This window comes from Oreochromis aureus, linkage group 20 (genome assembly GCF_013358895.1).
Source record: "Oreochromis aureus strain Israel breed Guangdong linkage group 20, ZZ_aureus, whole genome shotgun sequence".
Classification (NCBI taxonomy): Eukaryota; Metazoa; Chordata; class Actinopteri; order Cichliformes; family Cichlidae; genus Oreochromis; species Oreochromis aureus.
The window spans coordinates 35,650,950-35,666,003 of NC_052961.1; the positions used below are offsets into that span (position 1 = coordinate 35,650,950).

Sequence of the window (15,054 nt, forward strand, 5' to 3'; positions counted from 1 at the left end):
CATGTTGTCATTTTTAATATATCATTCCATCATAAATCAGCACATTTTTAGGAGATGTTCTGCTTGACCACCTGATTTGTATAAAACTTGTATGATTTAAAGTTTAAACATATAATGTATGTATGAAATACTTTTCAAAATATGGTTCATGTTAATTTAATGGTAACATTTTCTTTTGCATTTTGGGGAAATATGCTTATATATCGTTCAGACATCATCACTGATTAAAATGTGACATTTAATACTGTATGGGTCTTTAGCAGACAGCTTGAAATAATTTCCATATTTTAGCGGGCCAATACTCGTATTTTGTGATGCATCTGTGCCAAATTACAGATCCTCATTTATTTTTATGGTAAAAACACTAGTAGTTCAAGAAAGGTGCGGGTCGTACACAGGGACCAGGCAGGAAAACCTCAGCTTCTATGGACTCATAGTATGTTCTCAGCCTCTCCACCGGCTTTGAAAAAACTTTGGCTTTTTGCATTCGTTTGCTTCTTCCAACACGATCCTCACAGGGAACTGTAAGCTTAACTACAAGGGCCTCTTGGGAAGAAACAGATGTAAGTACCATATCTGGCCTCAATGAGGTTGGTGTCATGTGGTCTGGGAACTTCTCTTGATGCCCAAATCCGTTTGTGAGTCTCAGTCTAAAGCTAAAGAGGCTGTCTGATGGTTTAGAATTTGGCTGAGGTTTCTCTCCAGCCAACAGCAAGCAGCCCTGCTGGGGGTGGGGTCAGCTCAGGAGGTAGAGCAGGTCATCTACTAATCAGAGGTTTGATCCCTGGCTGCTCCCAGTCTGCATGCCAAATATCCTGGGCCAAGATACTCTCTGATGAATGTGTGAGAATTTTAGATAGAAAGCACTTACATGCTCCAGTAGAGTAGACCAGTGCTATAAGAAGCAGTCCATTTACCATGTTGGCCAATGAATTGAAGATGGTAGACAACAGATGTTCATAAATATTTAAGTAAACCAAAGATGGTTAAGCAGAAAATATTCTGAAAATTTGATGATTAGAGATGGAATGAAAAAGGAAAACATATTGACCCAAAGTATTTTCTGTTAGCGAACCATCTGGAAACTCCAGAATCCTGCTCTGTTTGAACAGGACAGTCTTTTATTTTTGTTTTTGTGGTACAACTTTTCATATTAGCTCAATCCAGCAAGAACATTGAAATGTAAAGTAAATTTAACCATGTACCATTAAGACGTTGTCAATGAAATATTAAATAAAAACTGGCATGTAGTTTAATGCTAACTTTGTCAGACAGCTTGAATTAGTTTCCATATTTTAATTAGCCAGTGTCTTTTTGATACATCGGCCCCAGATTACAGATCCTGGTTGATTTTAATGGTAAGAAAGACTCATGGAAATTTCAGGCTTTTGTTGTTAATAGTTTTTGAATTATTCACATTCAAACAGTGTGACAGATTTCAATCTGAGGAAAAAACGGCCTGAAAGTGGGTGACCGATCGTTTTTCACACAAATATATCTTAAAGAGTATTTGAAGCTAAAATATAACAGTAATCTTAATAAACGTTTAAAGTTTGGACCAGTGAAAACAGACCTGTGGTGTTTTTGTTCAGTAATGCAAAGATGAATAAAATCCTTACCGTGGTGTTGTGAGCTGTGGGAGTGGACAGGTCACGACATTCACCCAGCATGGAAGCCGCAAAAATCACGATTGTTGTCACCATGGTAACCAACAGACTCTCTAAAACTCTGGAACATTAGAACAATCGTTTATTACCTTCTGGATACAAAGTTAGGCACATATTTAACGACAGTTTGCACCTTTATAAAAAGAAACACAGTGACAATTAAAGTAACTTATTGTAAAATTATCAATTAAAACGAGTGCCTCGTTAATTTATTCAGCAGAATATATCATCTTTCTCTCAGTGCGCAGATTTTAGGGAAGAATCTGTTTAAATAAATGATAGAAAACTAGGACGGGAGCTCATTACTAACAGTGCTGTTTGTAATGGAGTCTGACATATCTGCGACAGCTTCTACTGAGAGCAGAAATGTATTTGCCAGTGGAAAATGTGGATGTGTCACAGCTTTGAGGGCAGTGTCAAAATCCACTGTGGCAGCGAAACAACACTGAAATCTTTGGTCCAAACGTTTACAGACGTGTTCTGCATGTTCCTGGTCCTGATACATAACACGGATCACCAGAAGGAGTTTCTCAACACAACTCAGTTACTTTCCATAGTGAACACAGAGGTTTGTGACTTTCCACGACTTTTGTATACGTTACCATGGAGATCATTGTACTGGTATTTATAAAGCACTTTTCTAGTCTTACTGACCATGTGACCAAGTGCATTAGAGGATATATTATATTGTACATTATACATCTAATCATATATTCATACAGAGTTTTATTCGATCCACTTCATTAACCTCACATGCACAGTCCATTTAGACTGAACAATGAACCTATTACACACGCTGCATGGACTGTGAGAGATAACTGGAATACCTGGAGAGAAACTGTGCAGGCTCTATGGCCCATTTTAGGCTTCGTTGATTGTTTCTCTACAGATGCCAGTACGTGAGATTTCTTCCATTCCTTTGCATGCAGCTTTATTATACCGCATGTAACAAAATGACAGTGGTATGCTTATTTAAGCTATGACGTAACACAGGAACGTTCAGGTCATTAATAATATTCTGGGTGTTGACCAACCACACATCTAGCAGCTTGTTATACACAGATTTCAGGAATTTACTGAGGAATTGTTTGTAATAAAGCCTTTGCCTTTCTAACATTTGTCCTGGTCTGAATGTTCCCTGTTATGTTTGTTCCAACTGTGAACATAAGCTTGGCTCTGAGATAACTCACACTCATCAGGTCTGCAAGTTCATTTGCACAATAATATTGTAGGGTCTACCTTACAATATAAAGCACCTTGATGCAACTGTTGTTGTGACTTGGCGCTGTATAAATTAAACTGAATCATAGATGCTGTTCACACATTTATCAGTAGATGACTTTGAAAACCTTTCACTCCAGTTTGTGTTTGTCTTCCAACAAACTGCTCGGCTCCTAGCGTCACTGTCTGATTAATATGAAAAGCACAGATGACATCAAAGATCGTCAAACAGTTCACCTGATAAACTTGGCCTTAGGATGAATGTGTCTTATGCGATACTTGGCCAGGTACTTGTTCATGCAGTTAAAGAGCGCCCCCAGAAGGCCGCCCACCACCCCCATCAGGACAAAGAAGGCAAGATCCACAGCTGTCCACAGGTGGCAGTTCTTGTCTCCATCTGGACACTGGTCAGCAACAGGAACAAAACCATACATCATTTCATAATATTTACATCAGGCTGATATCAGTGATAATAATTTGGGGTCTGATATTTGGATGATTTGAACAGGAGGTTAGCATCAAGTCTGTAGGAAGGGTTGTGCAAATAGTGGCAGCAAATATAAATTCTCGAGGCTTTGAAAAATTATGCGACAAGTGATGTGACAGAAGATGGAACAAGTTTCAACAGCAGATGCGGAGACATCCATGAGCTGTTTTCAAAGTGCAAAAACACTAGAGAAAATTTTAAATGTAAAATGACTCCAACACTGCAGATATGTGTGGAGAAATGCAGCTGCCAGACAGGAGTTGAGGTGTCTGCAGTGGAGTTAAGGCGCCAATATAACCCCTCCCACTGGTCGCTTTGTGTGTTGTCTGTAACGTCATGATACAGCCATAACATCTGCTTGTCATTACAGCGCAGTTAGCCACTGTATTCTCCCGAATGACAGATTTTGCCACTCGGATAAAACCTCCACACCAGCGTGGGTACAGGAGGAAATGTCTAAACTGGAAGCAAACAAATCACCAAGGCTTTTTTACAAGGTTTTTTCCACAAAGTCTCATTTTTTCAAACTGTTGCAACATCTCCCTCTGTAGAATATGTGAATATCTGAACATCTATATCTTTGACATCACATATTTGTAAAGTAATGGAGCATATGATACATGAAAGGTTAACGTACTATTTAGAAACTAGAGGATTTATCTCTAAACATCAAAGTGGGTTTAGAAGAGGGAGGTCTACCATGGATCCAGTATTGTGTTTGGAACATGAAGTTAGAAAAGCGCAAATAAACAAAGAAAGTGTAGTTGCAGTGTTTTTTGATATAGAGACAGCCTATGGTATGATGTGGAGAGAAGGCCTACTAATTCAAATCTGTAAATTGGGTATTAGGGGACGGATGTACAGGTGGATAATGGATTTTTTAAAGGGAAGACAAATTCAAGTGAGGATTGGGGAGGTTTATTCTGAAAGGTTTTTGGTAGAAAACGGTACACCTCAAGGGAGCATAGTGAGCCCTTTGTTGTTTTCTTTAATGATAAATGATGTGTTTGATGACATAGAGGGTGGATTGGGGTGTTCGCTTTTTGCTGATGATGGGGCAATATGGAAGAGAGGGACAGGCTGACATGGGGGGTTCATATTCAGAAAATGGTGGATAAATGCAAAAAAGTATTAAATATATTGAGGTGTTTGGTTGGGAGGGAGTGGGGAGCAGACAGGAAGTCCTTGAGAGCCATATACGTGGGGTTGGTCAGATCTGTGTTAGATTAAGGGTGTGTAGCATACTGTTCAGCTGCAGACACAACTCTGGTTAAGTTAGACATTATTCAACATCAGGCGCTAAGACTCTGTACAGGTGCTTTTAACACAACTCCTACTGCAGCTTTGCAGGTGGAGATGGGGGAGATGCCACTAGGACTGAGAAGAACACAGCTTATACTTAATTATTGGGCAAATCTTCAGGGCCATGGAGAGGATCACCCAACACAAGCAGTTCTCAACCCTTGCTGGGAGAAAGAAAGACAGGAATCAAAGAGCTTTGGGTGGATTGTGGGTGGAAGAGCAAGAGAACTTAAACTGGATCAGTTAGACATTTGTCAAAGAGTTTCGTTACCGGCAATACATCCATGGATACTTCCTGAAGCCATAGTAGATTTCACTCTACTGGATAAGAAGAATAAGGATGGGGCATTTACAGTGGCTTGCAAAAGTATTCGGCCCCCTTGAACTTTCCCACATTTTGTCACATTACAGCCACAAACATGAATCAGTTTTATTGGAATTCCAGGTGAAAGACCAATACAAAGTGGTGTACACGTGAGAAGTGGAACGAGAATCATACATGATTCCAAACATTTGTTACAAATAAATAACTGCAAAGTGGGGTGTGCGTAATTATTCAGCCCCCTGAGTCAATACTTTGTAGAACTACCTTTTGCTGCAATTACAGCTGCCAGTCTTTTAGGGTATGTCTCTACCAGCTTTGCACATCTACAGACTGAAATCCTTGCCCATTCTTCTTTGCAAAACAGCTCCACAACTGCTCTGTGACGGCCTCAGAGGTTGTCTAAGAGAATATTGGGAGCAACAACACCATGAAGTCCAAAGAACACACCAGACAGGTCAGGGATAAAGTTATTGAGAAATTTAAAGCAGGCTTAGGCTACAAAAAGATTTCCCAAGCCTTGAACATCCCACGGAGCACTGTTCAAGCCATCATTCAGAAATGGAAGGAGTATGGCACAACTGTAAACCTACCAAGACAAGGCCGTCCACCTAAACTCACAGGCCAAACAAGGAGAGCGCTGATCAGAAATGCAGCCAAGAGGCCCATGGTGACTCTGGACGAGCTGCAGAGATCTACAGCTCAGGTGGGGGAATCTGTCCATAGGACAACTATTAGTCGTGCACTGCACAAAGTTGGCCTTTATGGAAGAGTGGCAAGAAGAAAGCCATTGTTAACAGAAAACCATAAGAAGTCCCGTTTGCAGTTTGCCACAAGCCATGTGGGGGACACAGCAAACATGTGGAAGAAGGTGCTCTGGTCAGAAGAGACCAAAATGCAGAACGCTATGTGTGGCGGAAAACTAACACTGCACATCACTCTGAACACACCATCCCCACTGTCACATATGGTGGTGGCAGCATCATGCTCTGGGGGTGCTTCTCTTCAGCAGGGACAGGGAAGCTGGTCAGAGTTGATGGGAAGATGGATGGAGCCAAATACAGGGCAATCTTGGAAGAAAACCTCTTGGAGTCTGCAAAAGACTTGAGACTGGGGCGGAGGTTCACCTTCCAGCAGGACAACCACCCTAAACATAAAGCCAGGGCAACAATGGAACGGTTTAAAACAAAACATATCCATGTGTTAGAATGGCCCAGTCAAAGTCCAGATCTAAATCCAATCCAGAATCTGTGGCAAGATCTGAAAACTGCTGTTCACAAACGCTGTCCATCTAATCTGACTGAGCTGGAGCTGTTTTGCAAAGAAGAATGGGCAAGGATTTCAGTCTGTAGATGTGCAAAGCTGGTAGAGACATACCCTAAAAGACTGGCAGCTGTAACTGCAGCAAAAGGTGGTTCTACAAAGTACTGACTCAGGGGGCTGAATAATTACGCACACCCCACTTTGCAGTTATTTATTTGTAAAAAATGTTTGGAATCATGTATGATTTTCATTCCACTTCTCACGTGTACACCACTTTGTATTGGTCTTTCACCTGGAATTCCAATAACATTGATTCATGTTTGTGGCTGTAATGTGACAAAATGTGGAAAAGTTCAAGGGGGCCGAATACTTTTGCAAGCCACTGTATGTTAAACTCCTATACTGTGCAGGCTTACATTGACCAGTTTTATGGTTATGTTCTATTATATACAGATGCATCAAATAATTCAGCCAGTCAAATTGATGTAGCAGTTGTGGTCCCGGAGTTCACGGTTAAAATAGGAAAAAGGATCACTGGTAGACTGTCAGTATTCACTGGAGAACTGCTTGCAATTCTATTGGCTGTTCAGTGGGTGGAAGATATGAGGCCATTAAAAGCTATCATTTGTTCAGACTCTAGAGCATCATTGCTTAGTTTAGTTTTGGTCAAGCTAAAATAAAGAGTATCATACGGCAAGAAATGAGGAGTAGATGGCAAAAGCAGTGGGAGGAGGAAAGGAGAGGACGGTGGTTGTATACAATACAAAGGGGGGTGGGAGAAATGAGGACCACTGGAAGGAGCAGGAGAGAGGAGGTGGTCATATCGAGATTGAGATTTGGTCATACTGGGTTGAATGCTACTCTATTCTTGATTGGGAAACATAATACGGGGAAATGTGCCTTCTGTTGAGAAAAGGAAACTATAGAGCATGTGATATTGCACTGTCAGAAATATCAGGTGGAGAGGAGACAATTGAACCAAAATCTCATTACTATGAAAATGAAACTGATCTGGTTGACCTATTGCAAAAGGATTCTGGAAGTAAAAGTTACCAGGCGTTATTTCAGTTTTTTAAAGCGGGAAGAGTGTTTGAAAGGATTTGAGTTTTTTTTGTTTGTTTGTTTTTTGGGGGGCGGCGTCATTCCAGTCCACACTCCATACTAGTGGTGGCGGTAATGCACCAATCAGTTGTTCGCCAACCGCCGATAACATTTAAGAAGAAGAAGAAGAAGAAGAAGATGAAGGCTAACACTTTTCCACTCGATAAAAGTTAACGTGAGGGTTCCCGATGGTTAGGGACAAATGCAATCGCATGGCAGGATGCTGTAAACGGACCAAACTTCAGTCAGGAGAACAGCTGAGATAATCCATCCACAATACGAGGTTAGTCATTAATATACTGCAACAACATGGGAATAGAGCAGCTGTGATAGAATACAGCATTAATGAATCAATGGTACAGAAGTGGAGGAAGCAAGAAGAATGAGATGAATAAAGTTTGATTTATCTGACTGCTTTGTTTCGCTTAATGTGCCTTATAATCCTGTGCACCTTATGGTCCCAAAAATACATATTTGGCTTTTTTATTTGGCACACTGCAGTTTAATGTTGCAAAGCACCTCTTTTTAACTTCAGTGGATATTAAACATGGTTATGCTCAGGATATGTCAGCCCATTTCTACTGGAAATGCCTTTTGGTTAAACTTTCAGCAAGGAATCTGCATTTGCACTGTTAAATGTTTATATAGCTTTAATGCATATAAAAACAGCTGCTTGTTTAAGTGAAAATAAATGGATGGGGTTTTTTGCACTAGTAAAGTTGTGGGGTTGTATTTTGTCTTGCAGAAATTATATCGTCAGTTATATCGTTATCGCAAATTTTCAAATATATATCGTGATATATGTTTTTGCCCATATCGCCCTGCTCTATTTGTGTCTTCAACCCAGCTGCCAGGTTACATAAATTGAGTGGTGCATGACCTGCAGATCTTTAGTCATGTCAGCGGCTGTAACATCAATTCAACATCAACTTTGTTATCGAGTACTGCAAAGCTCTGCACAGCGGGTATAAACTGGGTCAGTTGCAAGAGATATATCAGGAAGAGGCAGTAACGATGATGTGAGGAGCAGATATGAGGTGAGAATGTGGAACATTCGGGCTAATGGTGACCTCACAGCCTGTTTTTTAAAATCCATATGTAAACATGTCAGAACAGATTAATAGAGATTCAGTTGGTTTTAAAATAATTTGTGTCAGTTTTATTCATATATCACCTACTGACAAAAACAGGTGCCTGAAGGCACTTTATGCTGTAAGGTAAAGCCCTACAATCCAACAATCAGATGAGCCCCTGTGAACAGCACTTGGTGACAAGAAGAGTTTCCCTACCCACAGGGTTGGCATGTTTCTTTTGGAGCAGTCCTCAAAATCAAATCAAATCAAGTGCTCCCACAATTACTCTCTTTGTAGACTTAAAGTCTGTTATTCCAGAATCTACTTGAAACATATGGTTAAATAAAATACTATATGCGACTATGGAATAACAAGATGAGAAACTCTTAACCTTGAACTCTCCAAAGTTCAGGAGGCCAGGCAGCTGGAAGGAGCCCCACTTGCTGAAGTTGATTCCCGAACGGAAGAAGTTGAGAGTAAAAGTGGCCGACATGGAACAGAAGAGCTAAAACATTAGAAAGACAAGGGAAAGGGGTTAATCACACTCATTGGTCAGTAAACGTCAGTGTACAACAGAGAGATTGGATGCTGCACTGTGTCCTGGTCTACCTGGCTACATCTATAAAGAACAATAATAATAATAATAATGCATTGGATTTTATATAGTGCTTTTCAAGGCACCCAAAGCGCTTTACAATGACATTATTCATTCACGCTCACATTCACACACTGGTGGAGGCAAGCTACGGTTGTAGCCACAGCTGCCCTGGGGCAGACTGAAGAAGATAGATTATTGTTGCAAATGAAAAACTGACAGGATCAAATTTCATGTACTTTTATCCTCTTGGTGTACTTCTGATCCAAAGCAAACGTTAATCTGTTGTGTTGTGTTCTTTAGCTCAAAACCATCAACTATTTAGGTTTAAAGACGTTTTTGCACATTTTCAGAGTTCAATTTTACAATTGACTGACGAGCAAGTGAGGCTTGTTATCTTGTTATTTGATGGCAAATGAAGTTGGTAAAATAGAAATAGAAGAATAAAATGAATTTTTATTTTATAGCTTTTCACTGTAACTCCTAAATATGATATCCAAAGAGATATCAGTGCATCTTTGTCAAAGAAATTGTGGTGACATAACTGTATAGGACAGGGGTCGGCAACCCGCGGCTCTGGAGCTGCATGCGGCTCTTTAGTCCTTATTTTGCGGCTCTGGGTGGTTTGGGAAAATAGAAGAAGTATTTCGCTGAAGTGTATTTTATTTGTGTTTAGTTCTTTTTTTTAACTTGTAGTTCTAAATTGGAAAATTATTGTGATATTGAAATATAAAAATAAAATTATATCTTATTATTTTTTTCATCGCTCAAAATAAGAGTCACACTCGTAGAAGCCGGTGTACCCGCCGAAACGCCGTGCATTTATCGAGACTTTCAGCCCCAGGTAGGTCAATTATGGATCTTTGGATCCACATTATGTCAGCAGCTTTTCTCCACCGTGAACTATGTTAAAGACAAACACTGCTCACGCCTCACAGATGACAGCTTACAGTCCTGCGTGAAGATGACAGCCCCGATTTGCAGACGCTGTGCGCAGAGGTTCAGGACCAGAAGTCTCATTGTAAACATATCACGGCAGACCCGACGATGTTTGCATGAACATGCTTTTCAGCATCTCTTTATTGACCACTTTTCACACACGGTTGCTGTACGCATACAGCCGGCTGTAACTTTCCAGCTCACAGCCCGACAACACAACAGCAGAGAGAGCACAGGCTTTAAGGCGGCGAGGCGCGATTGCGGCTGCCGCTCAGGTGCGTCCGCCTCCCCTGCAGCAGCACTGCAGACCACGCCCCGCCACACACATTAACCAGGTAAAATAGATATTTAGGCAGAATTTTGCAAATATCTATTTTTCATTTTTCAGCAGCATAGTGCTTTTTTCCAATTACTTTTTAAAAGTCAGGTCAAGGCTCCAAAAGCCCAAAGGCGATATAAGGGTGGCGGCTGACAACAGTTTTTGTTTGCTACATGGATCATTTTAGTTCAGCTGGGTGTCTGTCAACACACACACACACACACACACACACACACACATACAGACACACAGAAAAGTATAAATAAAAAACGCAGACAGAGATGAGACGCAGATCCTGTGTTTCATGGCTGCCCTCGCGAGTTAAAGAAAATCTGCAGTGTTTGTGTGTTTTCTAACTCAGGTGTCTCAGCTGAACAAAGAACGGCAGGGTGATTTAAAGAAATCCCCTGTCAGTGTCTTTCCTTTTGTTATATTTCTTTAAGAGTTCAAAATGTGTTAATTACATAAATAAAATGTAATTTTCTCTGTAGCACTTCATGGATTACATAAGCAACACACCTTAGTTTCTCTGTGGATTCTTTTAAAAAGCAGTTAAAAACTTTTCTGTTCAAACAAGCCTTTTGTTGATCTACGTATTTTATATTCTTTACACTATTTACATTTGATCTTTTACATTGTGTATAATGTCTATTGATTGTATTGTTTATTTTAATATTTGTGTACAGCACTTTGTGACTGCCTGTCTGTGAAAACTTTACTTACTTACTTTAGATGTTCACACAAAGCATAAAGATAAAAAACAATATATACAGTGTTATCTTCATTTTAGATGTCAAAAAGTATTTGCGGCTCCCAGTGTTTTCTTTTGCGTGGAAACCGGGTCCAAGTGGCTCTTTGGGTGTAAAAGGTTGCAGACCCCTGGTATAGGATGACCTACCACTTTCCATGTGAGGGCTTGGTTCCAGAATGATGAGCCCTCCTCCAGACTGAAGAGGGTGCCACCGATTGGAGCACCAAAGGCAGCAGCTACTCCAGCAGCAGCACCAGCTGACACAAAGTCTCGCTTGTCCCTGAAGAACAGGTAAGAAAACTGTCAGTCACATGTCACAGTATTTATACTGCTAGGAGGCAATAACAGTGTTTGTGCCAAAAAAGTTGGAACATTGTGTAATCTACAAATTAAAACAAAATTCGGTGCTTTGGGGATTATTCAAACTGTTTGAACAACTAAAAATAGACTTTGAATAATAAAGAGAGAGAGCTGGTTGATATAATGGAGAGACTCTGTTGTACCAGAGTAGAGATCATCTTTAAGAGAGGACACATGAATAATGTTGTGGAGGTGAAGACAGTGTCATACAGGATCATGAGTCTGAAGCTGGAAATTAGGTGGAGGGTGGTTTTGAATGCTGTTTCATTTAGTGCCAAATCACCAAAACAGTTGCTTCAAGGCATTTTATAATGTACAGTAACGACACTATACTGCATTACCTTGGCCTCCAGTAATGCTGTGAGGAACCTTGGAGTCATTTTTGACCAGGACATGTCCTTCAACGCACACATTAAACAAATATGTAAGACTGCTTTCTTCCATTTGCGCAACATCTCTAAAATTAGAAATATCCTGTCTCAGAGTGACGCTGAAAAACTAGTTCATGCATTTATTACTTCCAGGCTGGACTACTGTAATTCTTTATTATCAGGATGTCCTAAAAACTCCCTGAAAAGCCTTCAGCTGATCCAAAATGCTGCAGCAAGAGTCCTGACAGGGACTAGAAAGAGAGAGCAGATTTCTCCTGTTTTGGCTTCCCTTCATTGGCTTCCTGTTAAATCCTGAATTGAATTCAAAATCCTGCTCCTCACATACAAGGTCTTAAATAATCAGGCCCCATCTTATCTTAATGACCTTGTAGTACCATATCACCCTATTAGAGCACTTCGCTCTCGCACTGCAGGCCTACTTGTTGTTCCTAGAGTATTTAAAAGTAGAATGGGAGGCAGAGCCTTCAGTTTTCAGGCCCCTCTTCTGTGGAACCAGCTTCCAGTTTGGATTCGGGAGACAGACACTATCTCTACTTTTAAGATTAGGCTTCAAACTTTCCTTTTTGCTAAAGCATATAGTTAGGGCTGGACCAGGTGACCCTGAATCCTCCCTTAGTTATGCTGCAATAGACGTGGCTGCCGGGATTCCCATGATGCATTGAGTTTTTCCTTCCAGTCACCTTTCTCACTCACTATGTGTTAATAGACCTCTCTGCATCGAATCATATCTGTTATTAATCTCTGTCTCTCTTCCACAGCATGTCTTTATCCTGTCTTCCTTCTCTCACCCCAACCAATCACAGCAGATGGCCCCGCCCCTCCCTGAGCCTGGTTCTGCTGGAGGTTTCTTCCTGTTAAAAAGTAAAAACTTAACAGGAGGCCAAGTGCTTGCTCATAGGGGGTCATATGATTGTTGGGTTTTTCTCTGTATCTATTATTGTGCTATCTACTGTACAATATAAAGCGCCTTGAGGCGACTGTTGTTGTGATTTGGCGCTATATAAATAAAATTGAATTGAATTGAATTGAATGGAATAATACCCCAACAATCAGAAGACCCCCTATGAGCAAGCACTTGGCCTCCTGTTAAGTTTTTACTTTTTAACAGGAAGAAACCTCCAGCAGAACCAGACTCAGGGAGGGGCAGCGACCGGTTGGGGGTGAAGGGAAGGAGACTGGGCACAAGATGAGGCGCAGGAAAAGAGTTAAAGCTTAGTAATAAGTAATGATGACATGCAAAGTGGTTCATACACACACACAGAGTGAAAAGAGGTGAGTGAAGAAGTCAGAAGAGAAAGATGAGGAAGTATTCAAAGAAAATGTGGGCTAGGAGCCGAGAGCATGGGCGAGGTTAGGATGTGGATGTGAGGCTGGACGATAACGAAGGACAAAAGGACCTGTACTGATTGGCGACAAAGAGAAAATGAGCTAGAAAGGAAAGGATGAGCAGCAAGTTAGGGTGGTTAACAATAACAACTGAAATCTGCTAACAAGTGAAGAGAGTGTGTTGAGAAGATGGTAGGAGTGCTGTGAGGGGCTCAGGAATGAAGAGTGAGGACAGATGGAGCAAATTCAGTAAATCAGGAAGTGCAGAGGATTAGTAAGGAGGACAAGAGCGCAGCTGTGAATTCACACCACGCTCTGTATTAGAAATCATTCCTGTGTTTCATCTTATCCAGATTATTGTAATTCCCTGTTTTCTTTCCTCAACAGACTCTCCTTGAATGAAGTTGTGTTGGCCAGCCTCCTGTGACGATGCCCTCTGACCCCACTGCTCCACGCCTCCTGCAGCTGAGCCACAGACCACAATCTGCAAGTTCTTCATTTACGAGGCTTGTAAGTTCACTTATGTCACATCCTTGCAAAAGCAGTTATACTGGCTCCCAGTCAGTGTCAGGGTCCAGTTTAAGAGTCTATCTAACTTTGGGCAGTCGTGCAGCACAGATCAGTAAAGATTTACACCCGTGGATCCCCAGCAGGTCCCTGAGAACTAAAGGTGCTTTTGCCAGTGTTTTTATTTACATTTACACCATATTCCAACTTTAGTTTGTTACTGTCACATACCTGTCGCTGCGGAAGTAGGGAAAGTCAAATTTGATCTTCCTGAAAGTAATGCTCTGAAACTGATGGAGAGAGAAAAGGTCTGATATCCACAAGCATGAAATACACTGACTGGTTAGTAAGACCAGAAAAATCACAAGAATAACACCAGTGCTATGTTTTAGTGTCCAAAATGTTCCACAAAACAGCAACAACAACTAGAACTAAGCAAACTAGAATAAGCTTTGGGGTACTTGAGGAAGGCCGGCTCCCACGATGGCTCCACTGTGGATCATTGGACCTTCCTTCCCCACAAAGAGACCTGAGTGAGCACACAGAGTCAGTCCATCAGCATTTTGACCTTCACAACTTACAAAATATTTTGTTTTGCTTTGTTTGTTTGTCTCTTTTTAGTTCTATGTTGTTGTACTTTTTCCAACATGTTCAAAATAAAGATTCAATCTATCAAATATTCCAATAAAGCGCTCGCTGTCAGAGTACAGGACTGCCTGTGGTGTCTACAGGTTACACAAGTAGATGCTTAACAAGTATCACCCAGGGAATACAGCAGGGCATCTGTGACGTCCATATTTTACACAACTTTCAGAAACAAGCCCAAAAACATGAAAACTCTACACAGAGTCTGCCCTGTGAAACATGTTACCCTCCAGGAAGGAAACAACAGCAGTAACCAGGGAGGAGGAGGAGGAGGAGGAGATTGTGTGCGTTTGTCCACCTTGCCTTGTTGATAATATTATTATTGGGTACAGTAAATGTCAGGAAGTCAAACCCAGTTTACCTCCAGCTACACTGAACAGGACTCCAGCAGCCTTGCAGAGAAACGTTCGGAGTCGAACAATTCCAGGAATCTTCACTCCGTTCAAGTAACTTTTGATTTCTGGAATCCCTGATCCTGCAGCCACAGGCTGAAAACATGATACTGCAGGTCAGTGCGTAGTCTAGTATCACAAACATATCACAATGAAACAACATGCGTAGGGTGGCTGTAGCTCAGGAGGTAGAGCAGGTCACCTACTGATCGGAAGGTTGGTGGTTCGATCCCTGGCTCCTCCAGTCTGCATGTCAAGTGTCCTTGGGCAAGATACTAACCCCAACTTGCTCTCCGATGCATCCATTGGAGTATGAATGTGTGTGAATGTACTTAGTAAACACTACATGTAGATAAAGTGCTTGTGAGAATGGGTGTGATCGGGTGAATGAG

The 15,054-nt window shown here is 41.2% G+C and overlaps 1 protein-coding gene across 1 annotated transcript in view; it reads right to left on the reverse strand.

The window, feature by feature from the left end:
- Positions 1-15,054, reverse strand: part of clcn6 (chloride channel 6) — a 30,025-nt gene that overhangs the window by 10,729 nt on the left and 4,242 nt on the right. The window contains exons 7-13 of the mRNA XM_031747258.2: positions 14,632-14,758; positions 14,087-14,154; positions 13,857-13,915; positions 11,188-11,320; positions 8,828-8,941; positions 3,126-3,292; positions 1,620-1,728 (exon numbers count right to left, since the gene is read on the reverse strand). Of these exons, the coding sequence (XP_031603118.1) occupies positions 1,620-1,728; positions 3,126-3,292; positions 8,828-8,941; positions 11,188-11,320; positions 13,857-13,915; positions 14,087-14,154; positions 14,632-14,758 (777 nt within the window). The remainder of the gene's footprint in view (positions 1-1,619; positions 1,729-3,125; positions 3,293-8,827; positions 8,942-11,187; positions 11,321-13,856; positions 13,916-14,086; positions 14,155-14,631; positions 14,759-15,054) is intronic.